At 39.4% G+C, this 17,104-nt stretch overlaps 1 protein-coding gene across 1 annotated transcript; it reads right to left on the bottom strand.

Moving 5' to 3' along the window:
* Nucleotides 1–1,959: 1,959 nt before the first annotated feature.
* Znf449 (zinc finger protein 449) lies at nucleotides 1,960–16,871 on the bottom strand. Its single transcript, XM_004653990.2, has 4 exons — nucleotides 16,428–16,871; nucleotides 13,912–14,116; nucleotides 5,120–5,233; nucleotides 1,960–4,947 (listed from the first exon to the last, which is right to left on the bottom strand). The coding sequence occupies exons 1-4, from the start codon at nucleotides 16,779–16,781 to the stop codon at nucleotides 4,058–4,060; spliced, it is 1,563 nt and encodes a 520-aa protein (XP_004654047.1). The 5' UTR covers nucleotides 16,782–16,871; the 3' UTR covers nucleotides 1,960–4,057.
* Between the last annotated feature and the right edge of the window lie 233 nt (nucleotides 16,872–17,104).

Genomic DNA, 17,104 nt, shown 5'->3' with positions numbered 1-17,104 from the left:
AGGTATACCCCAGAATGTGCTACCATTTCTCCCCCAAATTGGAGCATGCTATCCAACAGGTATAGGGTTACACATCTGCCATACAACTGTACTGTCAGGTGTATACTCAAGTGGTCATATCTATGATTCCTTGTCTACTCAGCCTGAGAACCTGCCAGCTTTATATTACCCGGGGATTGTCATGGTGGGAGTATCTACTCACCCCCATGCCTCAGGTTGGTGAGTGTAGTTGGTCCTCTGATTCAGATAATCGCATTCTAACTAGCAACTGGGGTCATGTACCATTGATAACTGTTTGTGTTATTTAGGAGTGGGCATTTGTTGCTGTGAAATGTAATGTCACTATGGAAAGAAGCCAGGGCCCGGGCTGAAATGTGGGCTCTCACTATTTTTGAGAATACTCAGGTCACTCCAGAAGGCCAGGCCTGAGAAAGCGTAGAAGAATGGAGCTCATGCAGTTTCCTGGAGGGTCCAAGACTGTTTACCTTCACTAGGCCACAGGGAGGGCAGGTACAAGGGAGCCAAGGGCAACAGCTCTTTCTGCCACCTAGTGGTGAGCCTCTTGGGGACTGACTTCTCTTTTTCCATTCAGACCTGAGTGAACTCCCTGGGAAGTGAGGAAACCAGCACTGCCGATTCAACAGGATCAAGTTACAAAAACTTCAGAGAGATTGCTGTAGATTTCTCTGTTTTCAGGAAGAAAAGATAAGATGGGATCCTGAGGGTCAGTATTCTCAGACTGGCTTAGAAGAGCCATGTTCCTCCTTTAGCCTCCCATGCTTAACTGGTCACATCAATACTCAGCTATTAAAAGTGTTATATACCATCCATTGAACATATTTAAAAAAGAAACATCTTACCCTCGATGCAGGGAGGCAGAATGGGGAGCAACCCAATCTCTATGTCACCGTTCCCTTCACAAGAATAATCATAAAGGTATTAAAGCAATTGAGAAGCCAAGACAAGACTGTTATTCTAAATCTGTGCCCACAAATGGAACCCTTATTTTCTAGTCTTTAGGATACCCGGCTTTATCAAATGCAAGTCTTTCAAAAAACAAACTGAAGCTGGGCATGGTGGCACACACCTTTAATCCTAGCACTTGAGAGGGTGAGGAAGCATTACTGTGAGTTCAAGGCCAGCCTTAGACTATATAGTGAATTCCAGGTCAGCTTGGGCCAGGTGAGGCCCTACCTTGAAAAACAAAAACAAAACACAATAAAAAATTCAGCTTTAAAAGAAGAAATAAAATGAAACTTTCTAATCACAATACATCAAAACTAAAAATCAAAGGAAAATGTCAACACTGTATGTCTTTTCGGTCAAAGGGGAATTCTAATGAAAACTATGACAAAAACAAATTTGAAGTTATCGAGAGAAATTATATTATAAATGAAAATTACAGAATGTGACAAAACATTAATTAGGAGAAAATCTATAGTATTAAATGTTATTATCAGTATACGTGACAATATGCTAGATACTTATTAAACACTCATACTGTGGAAGGCCTGAACAAAATAAATTTAATCTTCATAGTACTTGTGAGATAGGTACTGTTTTACCCTTTATAAATGGAGGTAGGTCTTGTATATGCCCTAATTAAGTAAATATATGCAATGTTCTAATTAAACAATCTGTTTCCAAGAACATAATTCTCATATTTCTTGAATGTATGCCACAAATATATACACTTTTATGTACAGGGCAGTGCAATAAAAGGTGAATACAAGATGCATTTTACCATGAAAACAATCATGAAATAGCTAAAGTAAAGATGCATGGACTGGATTAAATGCCAAAAGCAATGCCTACTCAAAGTACTATAGTTGCAGATAGAAAAATGACTCCAATATGAAATGGGGATATAGAAGTCAGTTGTGATGCTTGCTACTACTGTATAGGGAAGGAGCTGTAAGTTGCTTAACTAGTTAATGCAAGAGAAGCAGAAACAGCATATACATTTCTACTTTATTAGAAGAGTGTATAAATACAGAGCAGTTGGGCACATCCATTGTAAGGCACTGTTCTGGTTTGAATGCAATTCCACAAGAGAGAAAGAGAAGCCATTACATTCAGTATTTTTCATCACTACATTCAGACTCCTCCCATAGTATGTGTTTATTGTTAGTGGGGTCTAATTTTAATCCCAGACTTATAGCAGCATCATACAGGGACCTGGATGCCAAGAATTAAAGATATATCCTGGCTCTGGCACTTGATATGATTTGGCACTTAATTATAAACTCTCTTGCCTTTTTCTCTATTTGTTTCCCAACTCTTGTTTAACTAGATATAATAAACTCTTTATGAGCCTTACATATGACATATATTTTGTTACTAGCTTTCATTAAGCCTAGAACAGGACTAGTTAGGCACATAACACATACCCCCAAAACACTTATGTATTACTTCCTAGAACTTCAATGCAGTAGAAGAGATATACTTTCCCCAGTTTTAGTTTATGGATGATGGGATATCTTCATGAAAGGAAAAATGCTTGAATGTCCCATTTTTTGTATTTTAAAACAAAGAAATAAGCTTAACTAATATTTTCATGTATCAACAGCTTTAGCTGATAATGAAACTTCTTCCCAGGGTATGGGATTTGAGTTGTTACTATGATTACATGAGAACACTTACGTAAGTAGCAACTGTGTGGTGTTTATAAGTAAAATGTAAAAAGGTTCAGAATCATTGAGTACTTATAAATCATCTGAATTAGTGACCCTCACCTCAAAATGATGTCTGTATATGTGTGTGTAAGTGTAATGAAAATTCAGAGAGGCTAAGGATCACTGGGTAACATAAATTATTAATCTTCACCTCCTTGAAATGATATGTGTGTATAATACAAAAGATGTATATTTTCAAAGAAATTTTCATAGCATCCTTGAAACAACTGAAAATAACTAGGTTGGGAGCAACAGGACTACACTGATAGGTATAAATATATTTAAGGCAGCGTGTTCCAAGGGATAATTTCAGAATATTAGATCTGTGGGTTATTACTATGCGTACTTGAAGGGTTCTGGAGTTAGAAAAGTTTGGAAAGCATAGAGCCAAAAGAAGTGCTGTATCCTCCTTTACTAGTTAGGACCTTTCTAAGAGTCCTGTGATGATGAGCACCATGAATCCAAGAAGGACAAACAGCTATAAGCAATTCCCCAAATGGTTTGCAGAGCATTTTGAAGAACTAAGTATTCTATGACACACACATAGGAAGATACTGGACTAAAGAATGGGTAAGATTTCAAAATCATTGACAGACATGCCAGTGAATACTAAACGAGAGCAAATGGCCACAGATACTGGTTCTTTAGTCCATCTACATAAAATTAGATTCTATGTATGTAACTTTACCCAGTCAAGTGATTTCGGCTAGACCTAGAATACAATTATGAAATTAATACTTCACTCTAACCACCATCACCACAGGCTGCCAACTAAGCAGACCAGCAAACTTTTCAAAATTCCAAAGTAAAAGTTAAATATTAACTTCTTTAAGCATAAAAAACATCAATGGAGATGACCCAGCTCCTACTAGGTTAATGAAATCTCCATCCTAGTGTTCCAAACATATTTTTTATTGTTTGACAAAATTAATCGTCTGTTTCTTGCCACTCTGGGGACATGTAAAGCTTGGATCTCACATCATAATAATTATACAGCAGAATAGATGTGGTAGTGCTGTAGTGGATGTCAGCTTGACATGCATATTTATTACAGTGGCTCTACTTCTAAAAGGACTGTCATCATTTATATACTCTATCCTTATGCTTATCATATGGTTGCCTTGGAACACAAATTTTTCCATTACAATAAAAAAAGAGTTGTAGAGCCAGAATAAATCGAATCCAGAAAATAGTACAAGAACAAGTAGTTACTTTAGAACTGATATGCCTTAAAAGATGGATTTTGAAAATAGTCCCACCTCAAAAAGTAGTTCAAACAAAAATATTCTTTCAAGACAAACAGGCTGCTGCAGGCTATAATTGGTACAGGTTTTTTGTGTGACTGTGTTAATTTTTACAGAATCTGTTTCCCTTAACAATTTTTAAATAAGCCCTCTAAAGTGAGTGACTTGGTGCATAATAAGGCCTGCTCTCTGTCTGAAGCTTTTAGAACAATGACTACACTTGTATGGCTTTTCCCCTGTGTGGATTCTTAAATGAATTACAAGGCTTGGTCTCTGTCTAAAGCTTTTCCCACAATAATTACATTTAAAAGGTCTTTCTTCAGTATGTGTTCTCTGGTGCAAAGTAAGTGCTGTCAGTCGACTAAAACTTTTCCCACAATTATGACATCGATGAGGTTTTTCACCTGTATGAGTTTTCAGATGTCTTTTAAGACTTGACCCATGACAAAAACTTTTTCCACACTCAAGGCATTTATATGTTTCTTCTTCAGAATGGGTTCTCTGGTGCCCAATAAGATGTGACCGCCGAGTGAATCGCTTTTTACATACAGTACATTCATAGGGTCGCTCTCCTGTATGAAGTCGTTGGTGTCTATAAAGGTCTGAACTACGAAGGAACCTTTTCCCACATTCAGGACATTTGTGAGGTTCCTCTCCTGAATGAATTCTCTGGTGCCCAGTGAGTTGTGACTTCCGAGCAAAACACTTTCCACATTGAGGACATCGATGAGGTTTCTCTCCAGGACTCTTTTTCTTTGGGGGCTTAGGATTGAGAGGTTCTTCTAAGTTGGCATTGGCACTCTCAGGTGTGTCTCCTACAGTGGAGTTCTGATGATCTACAAGTTTTGTTAAATTTGTCTGTAAATCCTCTGGAGGTGGTTCCCACTGGTTTTCTAACTGCACATAGTCTTTTTGTAAAATGGGACCATGGAGAGCATTCCCCTCTAAAGTTACAATAAATGGATACATATTTTCCAGTTTTTTCTGTTTTGAAGGGTCTTCTTCATTTTCTATCCCAATCTCAAAACCTGAGCAAAAATAGAAATTGTAAATGTCATTGTGATCCAAGAAAAATAAATGAAGGAAAATGAGGAGTACATATAGGAATTCCTAAATAGGATTCCAGGCTTGTTCCCCTGATTTAAAAAAAAATATTTATTTTTTCTTTCTTCCCTAGTATGTAAATGAATAATTACTTACCTATCTTGGAATCAAGTAATTGTTTCATTTCTTTGGACTCCTGTAACTCTTTCACCCATGAATCTTCTCTATGATCCAATGGGAAGTTCATATCAAGCTTTGGTAGATTATATCCTGGTCATAGAAAAGGAAGGAAGCGTGATAGTTTTTTACATCATACGTTTTTCCAAGCCAGGTGTGGTAGCACATACCTTTACTCCTAGCACTTGGGAGGCAGAGGTAGGATGATCACAGTGAGTTAAAGGCTACCCTGAGACTACATAGTGAATTCCAGGTCAGCCTGGGCTACAATGAGACCCTACCTCAAAAAAAAAAAAAAAAACAAATTTTCCCCCCAGAAACTAGACTGATTTCTTGGACATATGGCTGCTTAACATCTATTTTCTCTTTAATTATTGTTACTTTATCTGGAGTTATTTAAAGTCTGCTTAAAAAAACATAAGACAAAAAATGATAAGGCCATCCTATGCTCACTTACTGCCAGGCTCTTTTTTCTCTATTGGATGAAAGGTGAATGAATCAATTATGTGCTGAAAGCAATGAACTAATTTCATTATATATCTATTTGTTAATAAATTTGTTTAGGTTAGAGGGACAGTATGAAGCAAACCTTTATAAAATGTTGGCATACCAAAATTAGGAAATCCTGCTACTTAATGTTTGTGATGGTTCAAGTATAAAATGACCCCCAAAGAGATCATGTGTTTGAACACCCCAGTTGATGGCATGATTTGGGAAGGGTGAGGAGAATTTAGAAGGTGAAGCCTTGCTGAAGGAAGTGTGTCACTGTGGGGTGGCCCCTGTTGTGTTATAGCTGGGCCCTATGTGCTATTCTCTTTCTCTTCTTCCTCTCTGCTAATGTACCTAGTGATGTGGACTCTATGGTCCTCCAATGTTTTCTTAAACATGGGGGACTCTACCCTTTGGAACTGTAAGCTGAATTAAGCCCTTTTCCTTCCATAAGTTGTTTCTGGTCAAGTGTTTTGTCCCAGAAATGAGAAAGTAACAAATATAGTATTAAGTGGAGCAGAATTAAGAAACTGACTACTGGAACAAGTGATACTTCAAATAGACACTTCCATTTATTGAATTTAGTCAGCATCAGCAAAGGAAGTCTTTCAGTAATGTCTACAAATGGATTCTTTTGAAAATAATCCAAATAACGAACTATCAGAGAGTGCTTCTGTCTGTGACCCTAACGACAGTGAGACAGTTCCCACCACTCACTCTCCTGCCATGTCCAGCCTTCACTGACTGCCTCTGTAGCCGGTATGCTGTTTTCCTATCTCTTCCTCTCCTTCTTCATTGGTGGCCATGGGTAGTGCTATTCAATGACATTTGGGTTAGAAATGGTCAATTTTAAATAAATAAGTTGATGGTAGAATGTCAGCATTATGAAAATGACATGGACAGTCTAGTTTAAGTAACACAAATCCAAAGGAAAATTTTATTTCAGAACAAAACATGGGAAATGGACCAATGTTCTTTATTTTCTTTCTTTTATGAAGAAAAGACCATATAATTTCTCTTTAAGATTATGAAACCAAAGATAAATTTCAAAGGTAACATTGTTAAAATTCACTGTTTTAGCTGGGTGTCATCTTGCATGATCATAATTCCAGCACTTAGGAAGTTTATTTAGGAATATTGTGAGTTCCTGGACAACCTTGACTGTACAGTGAGACTGTGACAAGAAAAAGAAACAAAAATAAAGATGCCCCAAAACTTGCTATTTTGTTTTTGCTTGGATTTCAAGGTTAAGATAAGATGAAAGGATAATACAGAACAGATCAAACAAAACTGAAGGTCACAGCCCAAAAGACAACTGCTGCAAAGTAAAAGATGTCACAAGCTGGAACTTGGATGAAGAGTAGTAAGCATAGGCACAAAATACTGATTTAGATTACACTTACTCAAAATTGCCAAGTTCTCTGGGACACAGAATCAAAACAGCTGGACAACAACTACCATTTGAATAAGTGATGATGTAAAAGCACCGATGTTTAAATTTGAACAGTGACACAAAGAACAAGGAAGAGCACCCCATTACTAAGAAAAGGGTGATAACACAGCAGATGGTGAGGAATGAGGCAAAGAGAGGGAGAAAGTCAGGAAATACAATGTAACAGGATTCAGACAGGGAATGTGGAATCTACATAGCACTGGGGAAGTTCTAGCTACTTGCCAACATATAATCATGAAGTGTTGGGGAGCCAGCGTAAGATCTTGTCTAGAGGTGGGGAAATGTCTCAGTGAATCTAAGTACTTGCTGCTCATGCCCTCTGAGTATCTGAGTTTGGATTTTGAGGCTTCATGTACAAGCTGGAAGCTGTGGTGAGCTTCTGTAATCCCAGTGCACTGGACAGAGGCAGAGGTAAGAGAATATCCCAGAATTCTGCAAATGGAGTGAGAGAGTCTGCCTCAAATGAGGTAGAATGCAAGGCTGACCCAAAAGTTGACTTCTGATTGCCACAGACGCACATTGTGACAAACACACACATGAGCACACAAGAAGGAAGGGGGGGGGGAGAGAGAGAGAGAGAGAGGGAGAGAAAGAAAGAGAAACTTATCTGAACTGTTTTGACACTCAAAGATCGGTACTTTTTTCCCTGTCTCCTGAAACCCCATAGCAAAGAAATTTTAAATGGATTTAGCAAGTGGTAAAAATTGGCTATGTGAAAAAAAAAACTGATATAAAATCACTGAGTGCCCAATTCTATGTCTATTCTAACTATTCTTATACAATATGGGGGGCTGGAGAGATGGCTTAGTGGTTAAGCGCTTGCCTGTGAAGCCTAAGGACCCCGGTTCGAGGCTCGGTTCCCCAGATCCCACGTTAGCCAGATGCACAAGGGGGCGCATGCATCTGGAGTTCGTTTGCAGAGGCTGGAAGCCCTGGCGCGCCCATTCTCTCTCTCTCCCTCTATCTGTCTTTCTCTCTGTGTCTGTTGCTCTCAAATAAATAAATAAATAATTAAAAAAAACAACAATATGGTGCTTCAAATCTTAGCCAGAACAAGGCAAAAGAAAGAAAGAAAAGGAATACAAGCAGGAAACGATGAGGCCAAATTAGTTCTGTTTGTAGATATGTTCCTATATTTAAGACTATAAACAGAGCAACAGAAAAATCTAAGATCTTATAAATCCATTTTACCAAAGTGTCAAGACACAGAGAAAAATCAGCATTAAAAAAAAAAATAAAGCAGGCATGAAGTTGAGAAAGAAATTAAGAAACAATACAATTGACATTATCCTAAAATATTACCTAGGAATAAACAGAATCAAATAAGTAAAAATCTTCTACAATGAAAGCTATTAAATTGAGTAGATGCTAAGAGATTTAAGGACTTTCCAACTATCCTACTGCCATAAGGAAAGCTATGTTGATGATGTGATTTTACCTCCCCCCTTAAGTGTAAGTTGGACTTAGTGACCTTCTTCCACTAAAGAGAACACAATAGAAGTTACCAATGACATTGTGGCACATACTTTAGTTTCTCTTGGATTACCTTCTCCGAGGAAGCCTGCTGTCCTGTCATAAGGCTATTTCTATAGAGAAGTTCCCTTGGCACAGAATTGTGGCTTCCTGCCTGTCCTCAGAATGACCGAGCATCCAGTAAAATACTCCTAAACTTTTTACTCTCAGAAACTGTAAAATAATAAATGCTCTCTCTGTTTTTGTTTTCTGCTTTATGCTGCTAAACATTGAAGGTGATTTATTTTGGTGGAATGCCTATATAATTCAATAGAAAAAACAGGTTAAGAAAGAACATGCTCCATTGATGAATGTTCTCATGCTGTGCTCAGAGAATGACTTTATCAAGCTCCACTTGCAAAAATTGCTTCATAAAGGCTCCACTGGATTGTTAATATCATTACTGCACTTGGGGGTGGATTTTTATTTACAGTGTATCATTTCACATACTAGGATAATCTGAAGAAATTTAAGTTACAAGAATCTCCTGATGCTTTGCAGGTAGCATGCATTTACTCTATGTTTTACTTTAAGTTTTCACTTTTGATATCCTTCATCACCAAAAGGATGTAGTTTTTTGACACATGTACTCCAAGTGAAACTGGGATGAAAAAATCCAAAGTTCTGGCAAGTGAAAATGTGTTCTAGTCCAAGGCACTAATTTTCACCTCAATATTTTAAAGGGCATGATATAGTTTATATACTTAAGACCAGTGTAAACTTGCCTTGTTTCTTACTAACTTCAGACATCTAGTAATATCCTACCCTCATGGTCAAGAGTGTCAGGCTTACATTTCAATGACAGGATTTTTAGGTTTATGAGATTGTTGAATCACTTTTCAAATTCCACTTATGTTCTTTTTTAAATTTTGTAATGAATAAATATATTTTCAGTTAAATAAAATGTTGATGTTTAAATTAATACTATATCTATTTCAGATACTACTCCCAAACCTCATTTTTTGCTGACAAAATACATGTTACAATTTTATTTATTTATTTTTATTTTTTATTTTTTTGGTTTTTCAAGGTAGGGTCTCACTCTAGCTCAGGCTGACCTGGAATTCACTATGTAGTCTCAGGGCCTTGAACTCATAGTGATCCTCCTACCTCTGCCTCCCAAGTGCTGGGAGTAAAGGCATGTGCCACCACACCCAGCAATACGTTACAAATTTTAACATAAACTCAATTGATTTCTTCTCAATTGGTTACTTTAAAATTATTTATTTATTTATTTTGAGAGTGACAGACAGACAAACAGAGAAAGAGACAGATAGAGATAGAGAATGGGCGCACCAGGGCCTCCAGCCACTGCAAACGAACTCCAGATGCATGTGCCCCCTTGTGCATCTGTCTAACGTGGGTCCTGGTGAGTCGAGCCTCGAACCGGGGTCCTTAGGCTTCACAGACAAGCACTTAACCACTAAATCATTTCTCCAGTCCTCAGTTGGTTACTTTTAAATTTCTTTCCTCTTTAGCCAGTATCTTGTGCTTTCATTAAGTCACTAATATGATGTATATCATGCAAAAAATATTAAGATGCTTTCATTTAAAGAAAAAAAAAGCAGTAAAACTTTATTTTCTTCTTTCCCTTAGAGAGAGAAATGGGCAGCACAGGGTCTGTATTCGCTGCAAACGAACTCAAGATGCATGTGCCACCTTGTGCATCTGGCTTATGTAGGTACTGGGGAATCAAACCTGGTTTATCAGGCTTTGTAGGCAAGTGCCTTAACTGCTAAGCTGTCTCTTCAGCCCTCCCCAAACAGTAAAACTTTAGCATTTAAATGACTGAACAAGACATCTTGCATCATTTTGCAAAGCATATTATATCATTTTTTAAAATATTTTTATTTATTTTCAAGGAGGGAGGGAGGAAGGGAATGAGAATGGGCATGCCAGGGTCTCCAGGTGCTGCAAATGAACTCTAGATGCATGCACCATTCTGTGCATCTAGCTTTATGTGGGTGCTGGGGAACTGAACTCAGTTCATCTGGCTTTATAGGCAAGTGTCTTAAACACTAAGCCATTTCTTCACCCACTATTATGTCAGCTGTTTTGAGTTTCAAGGCAAGGGTTGCTTTAGCCTAGGCTGATCTGAAATTCACTATGTTTTCTCAGGGTGGCCTCAAACTCACAGCAATCCTCCTATCTCTGCCTCCCAAGTGCTGGGATTAAAGACATATGCCACCATACCCATCTTATTATGTCATTTTAATTTTTTAGAAAATATTTATTTCTATTCATATTTTTAGAGAGAGAGAGAGAGAGAGAGAGAGAGGGAGAGAGAATGGGTGTGCTTGGACCTCTAGCCACTGAAAACAAACTTCAGATGCATGTTCATCTGGCTCATGTGGGTACTGGGGAATGGAACATGTGTCCTTAGGCTTCACAGGTCTTAACTACTAAGCCATCTCTCCAGCCCAGTTATTATATCATTTTTATTATTAGTTTTATTATATCATTTTAACAGGAATGGATACAGGGTAATTTTCTCTCCTCTAGATTTGTATTTTTTGCTTGCTGTAACTTTTTTTTTGGTAAGTACACTGAATATCCATGAGCTGTGGAGATTAAAATGTGAAAATAAATATGAATAGTAATATATTAATACTGCTGTTTTGTCATCTTTATTTCTCAAATATTGATATAGGAAGGAAATAACATGGAGAATCAGAATGACTATGTAGAAATATTTACAATTTAATAGAATTGGGTGGGCTCTGAAATTAGTTTAGGCATACATAATTAAATGTGAATTTCTTTTAGAATTCCTTATCAGAATATGAATTGAAGGTAATATAAAGACTGGAAAATAATCCAGACATGGTGGTGCACACTTTTAATCCCAGCACTTATAAGACAGAGACTGCATAGTGAATTCCAGGTCAGCCTTGGGCAAGAGTAAAATCCTACCTTTGAAACCAAAACAAAACCACTCTGTATAAATATGGATTTGAAGGTTTTCCCTCTTTGTCTCCATTATTTAAAAATATTCTGGAAATGCACAAGCTCCTCCATGGTCCACTCTAAGCTTACCTTGCCCCACAAAAGCTCACTCTTCTTAGTTCTATATGTCAGTGAATGATACTGCCATCTATGCAGGTAGCTGGCCTGGATATCATACTTCATGTCTTCTTGTCTGTAACCTGGCATCAGTCCTACATTTCATACCTGCTACATATCTTTGATATTGCCTCTTTCTCAAAGTGATCACCAACAGGGTTCCTATCTTCTCTCTGTCTCAGGACCTCTGTATATGGTGCTCTTTCTCCCCACAACCCTCTCCTGTCCTCACCTGCACCACTCAGCAGACCTACTTCAGTGGCCTAACTCCCTCTCTCCAGAGGTCATACCCCTTAAATGGCGAGGGGGCCCTCCTACTTGTTCCACTCAAATTCTATGCCCTCCTAGCATATCTTCCTTGTCACACAGGGAACATGCATTACTATGGACAGATAGCACCTGTCTACCAGACTCTGAACTCCAGGACCCTTAGAGCTGCTTTTCTGCTTTGTGTACTACTGAAACACTAGGGTCTATCACAGGGCTTGGCTTTCCATAGGTGCTCAAAATGTTGAATTCATAAACATGAAGGTATGAAAAGGGACATGACCTCTAGGGCGAGGATATGTGCTAGTTATTCATGCATAAGGAATTTCTAATTTATAATGTGGAATGTTCTCACTGATCTCTATTTTATTGATCTCTTGTTTTCTTAGCAGTACAGCTTGATCAAAGTGCCTACATGTTCAAGTTATGCCTATGGGAGTAAAGGACAGGTTTCCAGTCACACCTAAGCCAAATCTGTAGGAGGGAAAGGGAGAGTCTGGACAGACAGAATGAATAATGAAAGAGAACCCAAAGGGGAATGGAAACATGGGGGCACACAGGCTATGTGGTCCAGCTGCCTTTTACCATTGGAATGTTCCTTCTAGAATTCCTTCTGTCCTGCCAGAGCCAGTTGGTATCAAACATTAGTGTATGCAACACTTATCTGGAAAGTCTAGTCACATTCACCCTTCATGGATCGCTGTGAGTTCAAGGCCACCCTGAGACTACAAAATGAATTCCAGGTCAGCCTGAGCTAGAGTGTGGTGGGGGTATATCTCTGTTCTTAGACCAAAAGAGGTACTCAGATAATTGGTTCTACACCCAGCATTTTGTCTCGGTGCCATTCCACAGCCTCATGTTGTCTCTAGAGTTCTTTTCAAATTTCTCTTCTACTGGAATCAGCATATGGGTCTGAGGTTCTTCACTGTACTTGATCCCATCCCCTCTCTATAGCACACATTTAGGAATGGCCCCTTTTCTACCAGTAAATTCTCAGATAGCATATCTTATCTATGTACAGCAATCAAAAATCATTATTGCATTAGTTCTATGGTCTGCTTAACAATTCTTGACACAATATGGTTAGAGGTGACCTCTGAACTCATAATGGCCTTTACCTTGTTCATAGGTGGGAAGGGAATGTCTCCACACCACAGTCTGAGAAACATTATTCCAGCTCAGAATTTCATGAAATAAATATTTTTTTTTACCCCTGGAAATGACTGAAACCTTTTCCTGGATAAGAAGAGAATATGTGGGCTGGAGAGATGGTTTAGCAGTTAAGGCCCTTGCCTGCAAAGCCCAAGGACCAAAGTTCAATTCCCCAAGACCCACGTAAGCCAGATGCACAAGATGGCACATGTGTCTAGAGCTCCTCTGCAGTAGCTAGAGGCCCTGGTGCACCCATTCTCTCCGCCCCCTCTGACCCTTTCTCTCTCTTTCAAATAAATAAATAAATTAAATAATTTTAAAAAGAGAACATGAAGCTGGGTGTGGTGGTGCATGCCTTTAATCCCAGCACTCAGGAGGCAGAGGTAGAAGGATCACTGAGAGTTAGAGGCCACCTTGTGAATGCTAGGTCAGCCTGAGCTAGAATGAGACCCTCCCTTGGAACAAAAGAGAGAGAGAGAGAGCATGTTAAAAAGTATTCTACTTGAATGAGGCTTTTATGCCAAAAAAGGAACTGAGGCCCATGGGACTTACAATATCACAAATCTTGTGATTCAAAATTTTGTTGAGAACTGAGTTTTCATTACAGGATCCAAACTTCCACATGAGGTATCCCAAAATAACACTCTTAGTGAAAAGTCCCCTTGGTAAGGCTATTACTTTAACCAGCTAGTAATGACAGTCTTTCTAGCCAAAGAGTTCTTTTCTCTTCCCTCAGTGCCCCACCTCCTCTTTATCTCAGTAGTCTATTTCCACTGGGGACTGATATTTCCAAACCATACAGACACAAAGTACAAAAAGAAAGCCTTTGTCTTACCAGGATCCAAAAAGGGCTGGCATTCACCACTAGCACCATAGTTCAGCTCCTGTGGCCCTGCTTGTGGCATCCAGGCCTCTGCCACTGGGGGTTCCTGGGCAGGTTCCATTACCTGGAGTGCAGATGACTCCAGGTGCAGGTTTGGTGGCATGGATACTGTTCCCACAGGTGCCAATTCTTCCAAAAGCATGTCATCCATGTCAATCTGAGGGAAAGGCCAGAATCCATCACTCTAAAGTATAAAGTCCAACTTTACCTCCTCCTAAGTATTCCATTCCTTTTAAATGTTCCAGTGGTTACAGGAAACAATGAATTAAAAGAAACAGATGTGGCCAACTGAAATATATGTCAGATTCATTCCAACATTTTCAAGCTAGCAGGATTTCAACACATGATCAATACAACAGTAATGAGGCATTCTACCTATTCTTCCCTCCAAGCAAAATCATTTTCAACTGGTATGCATTCTATAGTCACAGCCAACTTCCAAGTGTACTGCTCATACTCAAAGTCCTCAAGAACCAGAAGTGGCTTGTAGCTCCTGTACTGGGCAGAATGGCTACACCCTGGAAGATAGTATCTTACATAGTCAACAAAAACAGGAAGAGAGGGCTGGAGAGATGGCTTAGCAGTTAAGCGCTTGTCTGTGAAGCCTAAAGCCCCCAGTCCGAGGCTCGATTCTCCAGGACCGACGTAAACCAGATGCACAAGGGGGCGCACGTGTCTGGAGTTCCTTTGCAGTGGCTGGAGTCCCTGGCATGCCCATTCTCTCTCTCTCTGCCTCTTTCTCTGTCTGTCTGTCACTCTCAAATAAATAAACAAAAATAAAAAATAAAAAAAAAAACAAGGAGAGAGAGAAAGGAAGGGAAAACACTCACCAAGGGTAACTTGGGAGGCAGGAAACTATGGAGGACTCCTATATAGGCTGTACCTGCCCTGAAGCCAACATCTCATTCAGAAAGCTTCCCACCCTATGTCCCCAGAAACCCCGGTTCTCAGCTAGAAGCCCACGATGCCTCCTCCCAGGGTCATTGCTCTGTGCTCAGGCATGCCCTCCCTGAAGAGATGCTTCACAAGTTGGTTCTGAAGATAGGGTACTACCATCACTCTCATGGGGTATTTGGTATATGTTGGCAGGTGGTGCTACTGGTGGCCAGGGATAGGAGTATTGCTCACAGTGCAGAGCTCTTCCTGGATTTTACCAAACATGGAACTCCCCCTCCCAAACACTTATGTAGGTGAAAAGAATCTATTAAGAAACACATCTTCCCGGGCTGGAGAGATGGCTTAGCGGTTAAGCGCTTGCCTGTGAAGCCTAAGGACCCCGGTTCGAGGCTCAGTTCCCCAGGTCCCACGTTAGCCAGATGCACAAGGGGGCGCACGCGTCTGGAGTTCGTTTGCAGAGGCTGGAAGCCCTGGCGCGCCCATTCTCTCTCTCCCTCTATCTGTCTTTCTCTCTGTGTCTGTCGCTCTCAAATAAATAAATAAATAAATAAAATTAAAAAAAAAAAAAGAAACACATCTTCTTGATTAGGTGGAAACAAAATATTTTTGTATAGCTTGGATGTCCTAGGAATTTACTACTGTGCAAATAAAAATAAATTACACTACTTACTATTTTTGTTTACCAAGACTTGGCTTCTACTTAGGGAAATCATATGAATAAGGGCCATACTGCTCATAGCACTGGATCCTTGGTCTGAATTCCCAACTGTCCTATTACATTAACTGTAAACAGAGATGCAGGCATGTAACCACTTCATGATGTCTTTCAGTGAAGTGAAGCCCAAACACATTGCTGAAATATATATTAGTTAATAATAAATTACATTGCCTTCTTTTATACCTTTTCTGGACTTGATTTAGGGTTAGCCAGATATGTCTAGAAAGAGACAATTAGTACGTAATTTAGAATGTGTGGGCCTTATTTACCCTGTCATCTCTTTTTGGCCCTTTTTTTGTTTCTTTCTTTGAGATAGGGTCTCACTCTAGGTCAGGCTGACCTGGAATTCACTATGCAGTTTCACCGTGGCCTTGAACTCATGGAAATCCTCCTACCTCTGCCTCCCCAGTGCTGGGATTACAGGCATGCACCACCACGCCTGGCTTTGCCTCTTTGTTTTAATCAATTCATTAACAAGGTAAAGGTCATTATGAGTTCAGAGGTCACCTCCAACCATACTATGTCTAGAATTGGCAAGCAGACCATAGTGCAATACAATAATGATTTCTGATTGATGTACATAGATAAGATATGCTATCTGAGAATTTATTGGTAGAAAAGGGGCCATTCCTATATGTGTACTATAGAGAGGGGATGGGGTCAGATACAGTGAAGAACCTCAGACCCATATGCTGATTCCAGTAGAAGAGAAATTTGAAAAGAACTCTAGAGACTACAGAAGGCTGTGGAATGGCACCAAGACAAAATACTCAGTGTAGAATCAGTTATCTGAGTACCTCTTTTGGTCTAAGAACAGAGACCCACCCCCACCACATACACATTTTGTTCTCACCTGAGGTTCTGGTATCTCAAGTTCTCTCTGTAAGTCTTCTATCAGAGATACAACTCTTTCTCTATTCTCTGGACAGTGTTCCCGTACCCATGTCTCTATCTCTGTGGGCAGAATAGTTAGGAATTGTTCCAACACAAGCAGCTCCAGGATCTGTTCCTTAGAACGCATCTTTGGCTTCAGCCACTGACAGCAAAGCTCCCAGAGTTTGTTGAATGCTTCATGAGGCCCGGCTGCTTCTGTGTATTGGAACTGCCTGAACCGTTGTCGGAAGACTTCACAGTCAGTGTCATACTCTTGCAGCACAGAGCCCTGATTCAAGGAGGCCTGGATTGCACAACCAAGGGCCACAGCCATCACCCCTTGTAGAAGTTTACTGGTGACTTATACCCCAGGTTCCAGTGTGTTTGTTTTTTGTTTTTTTTTTTTCCTCTGTGGTAATCTGGGAGAGGCACTTACAGCTAAAGACAAGAAAACGGGAAAAAAGCAAGAAAGAAACAGTGATAGTTACAAGATAACACATACTCACTGTCTTTAATTTACTTCCATTTGTTTTTTTTTTTCCCCAAAGGCCTAAATGGTCATTTCTCAGATTATTCTGGTGGTTATGAGAATCAGATAAAATCTGGAGACACATTTGTCAGAAAAACATACACACACATCTAATTATACACGCACTT

This window comes from Jaculus jaculus, chromosome X (genome assembly GCF_020740685.1).
Source record: "Jaculus jaculus isolate mJacJac1 chromosome X, mJacJac1.mat.Y.cur, whole genome shotgun sequence".
Taxonomy (NCBI): Eukaryota; Metazoa; Chordata; class Mammalia; order Rodentia; family Dipodidae; genus Jaculus; species Jaculus jaculus.
Note: the sequence above shows the minus strand (reverse complement) of the source record. Positions and strands in the feature narration are given on the sequence as shown.

What these genes read in the sequence shown, in the direction of transcription:
- Znf449 (XM_004653990.2), bottom strand. Translation starts at nt 16,781, where the DNA reads ATGGCTGTGGCCCTTGGTTGTGCAATCCAGGCCTCCTTGAATCAGGGC. An exon ending in TTGAGATACCAGAACCTCAG is followed by an intron (nt 14,117 to 16,427) that starts GTGAGAACAAAA and finishes CCTTTCCCTCAG; the next exon opens with ATTGACATGGATGACATGCT. An exon ending in CCAGCCCTTTTTGGATCCTG is followed by an intron (nt 5,234 to 13,911) that starts GTAAGACAAAGG and finishes TTCTATGACCAG; the next exon opens with GATATAATCTACCAAAGCTT.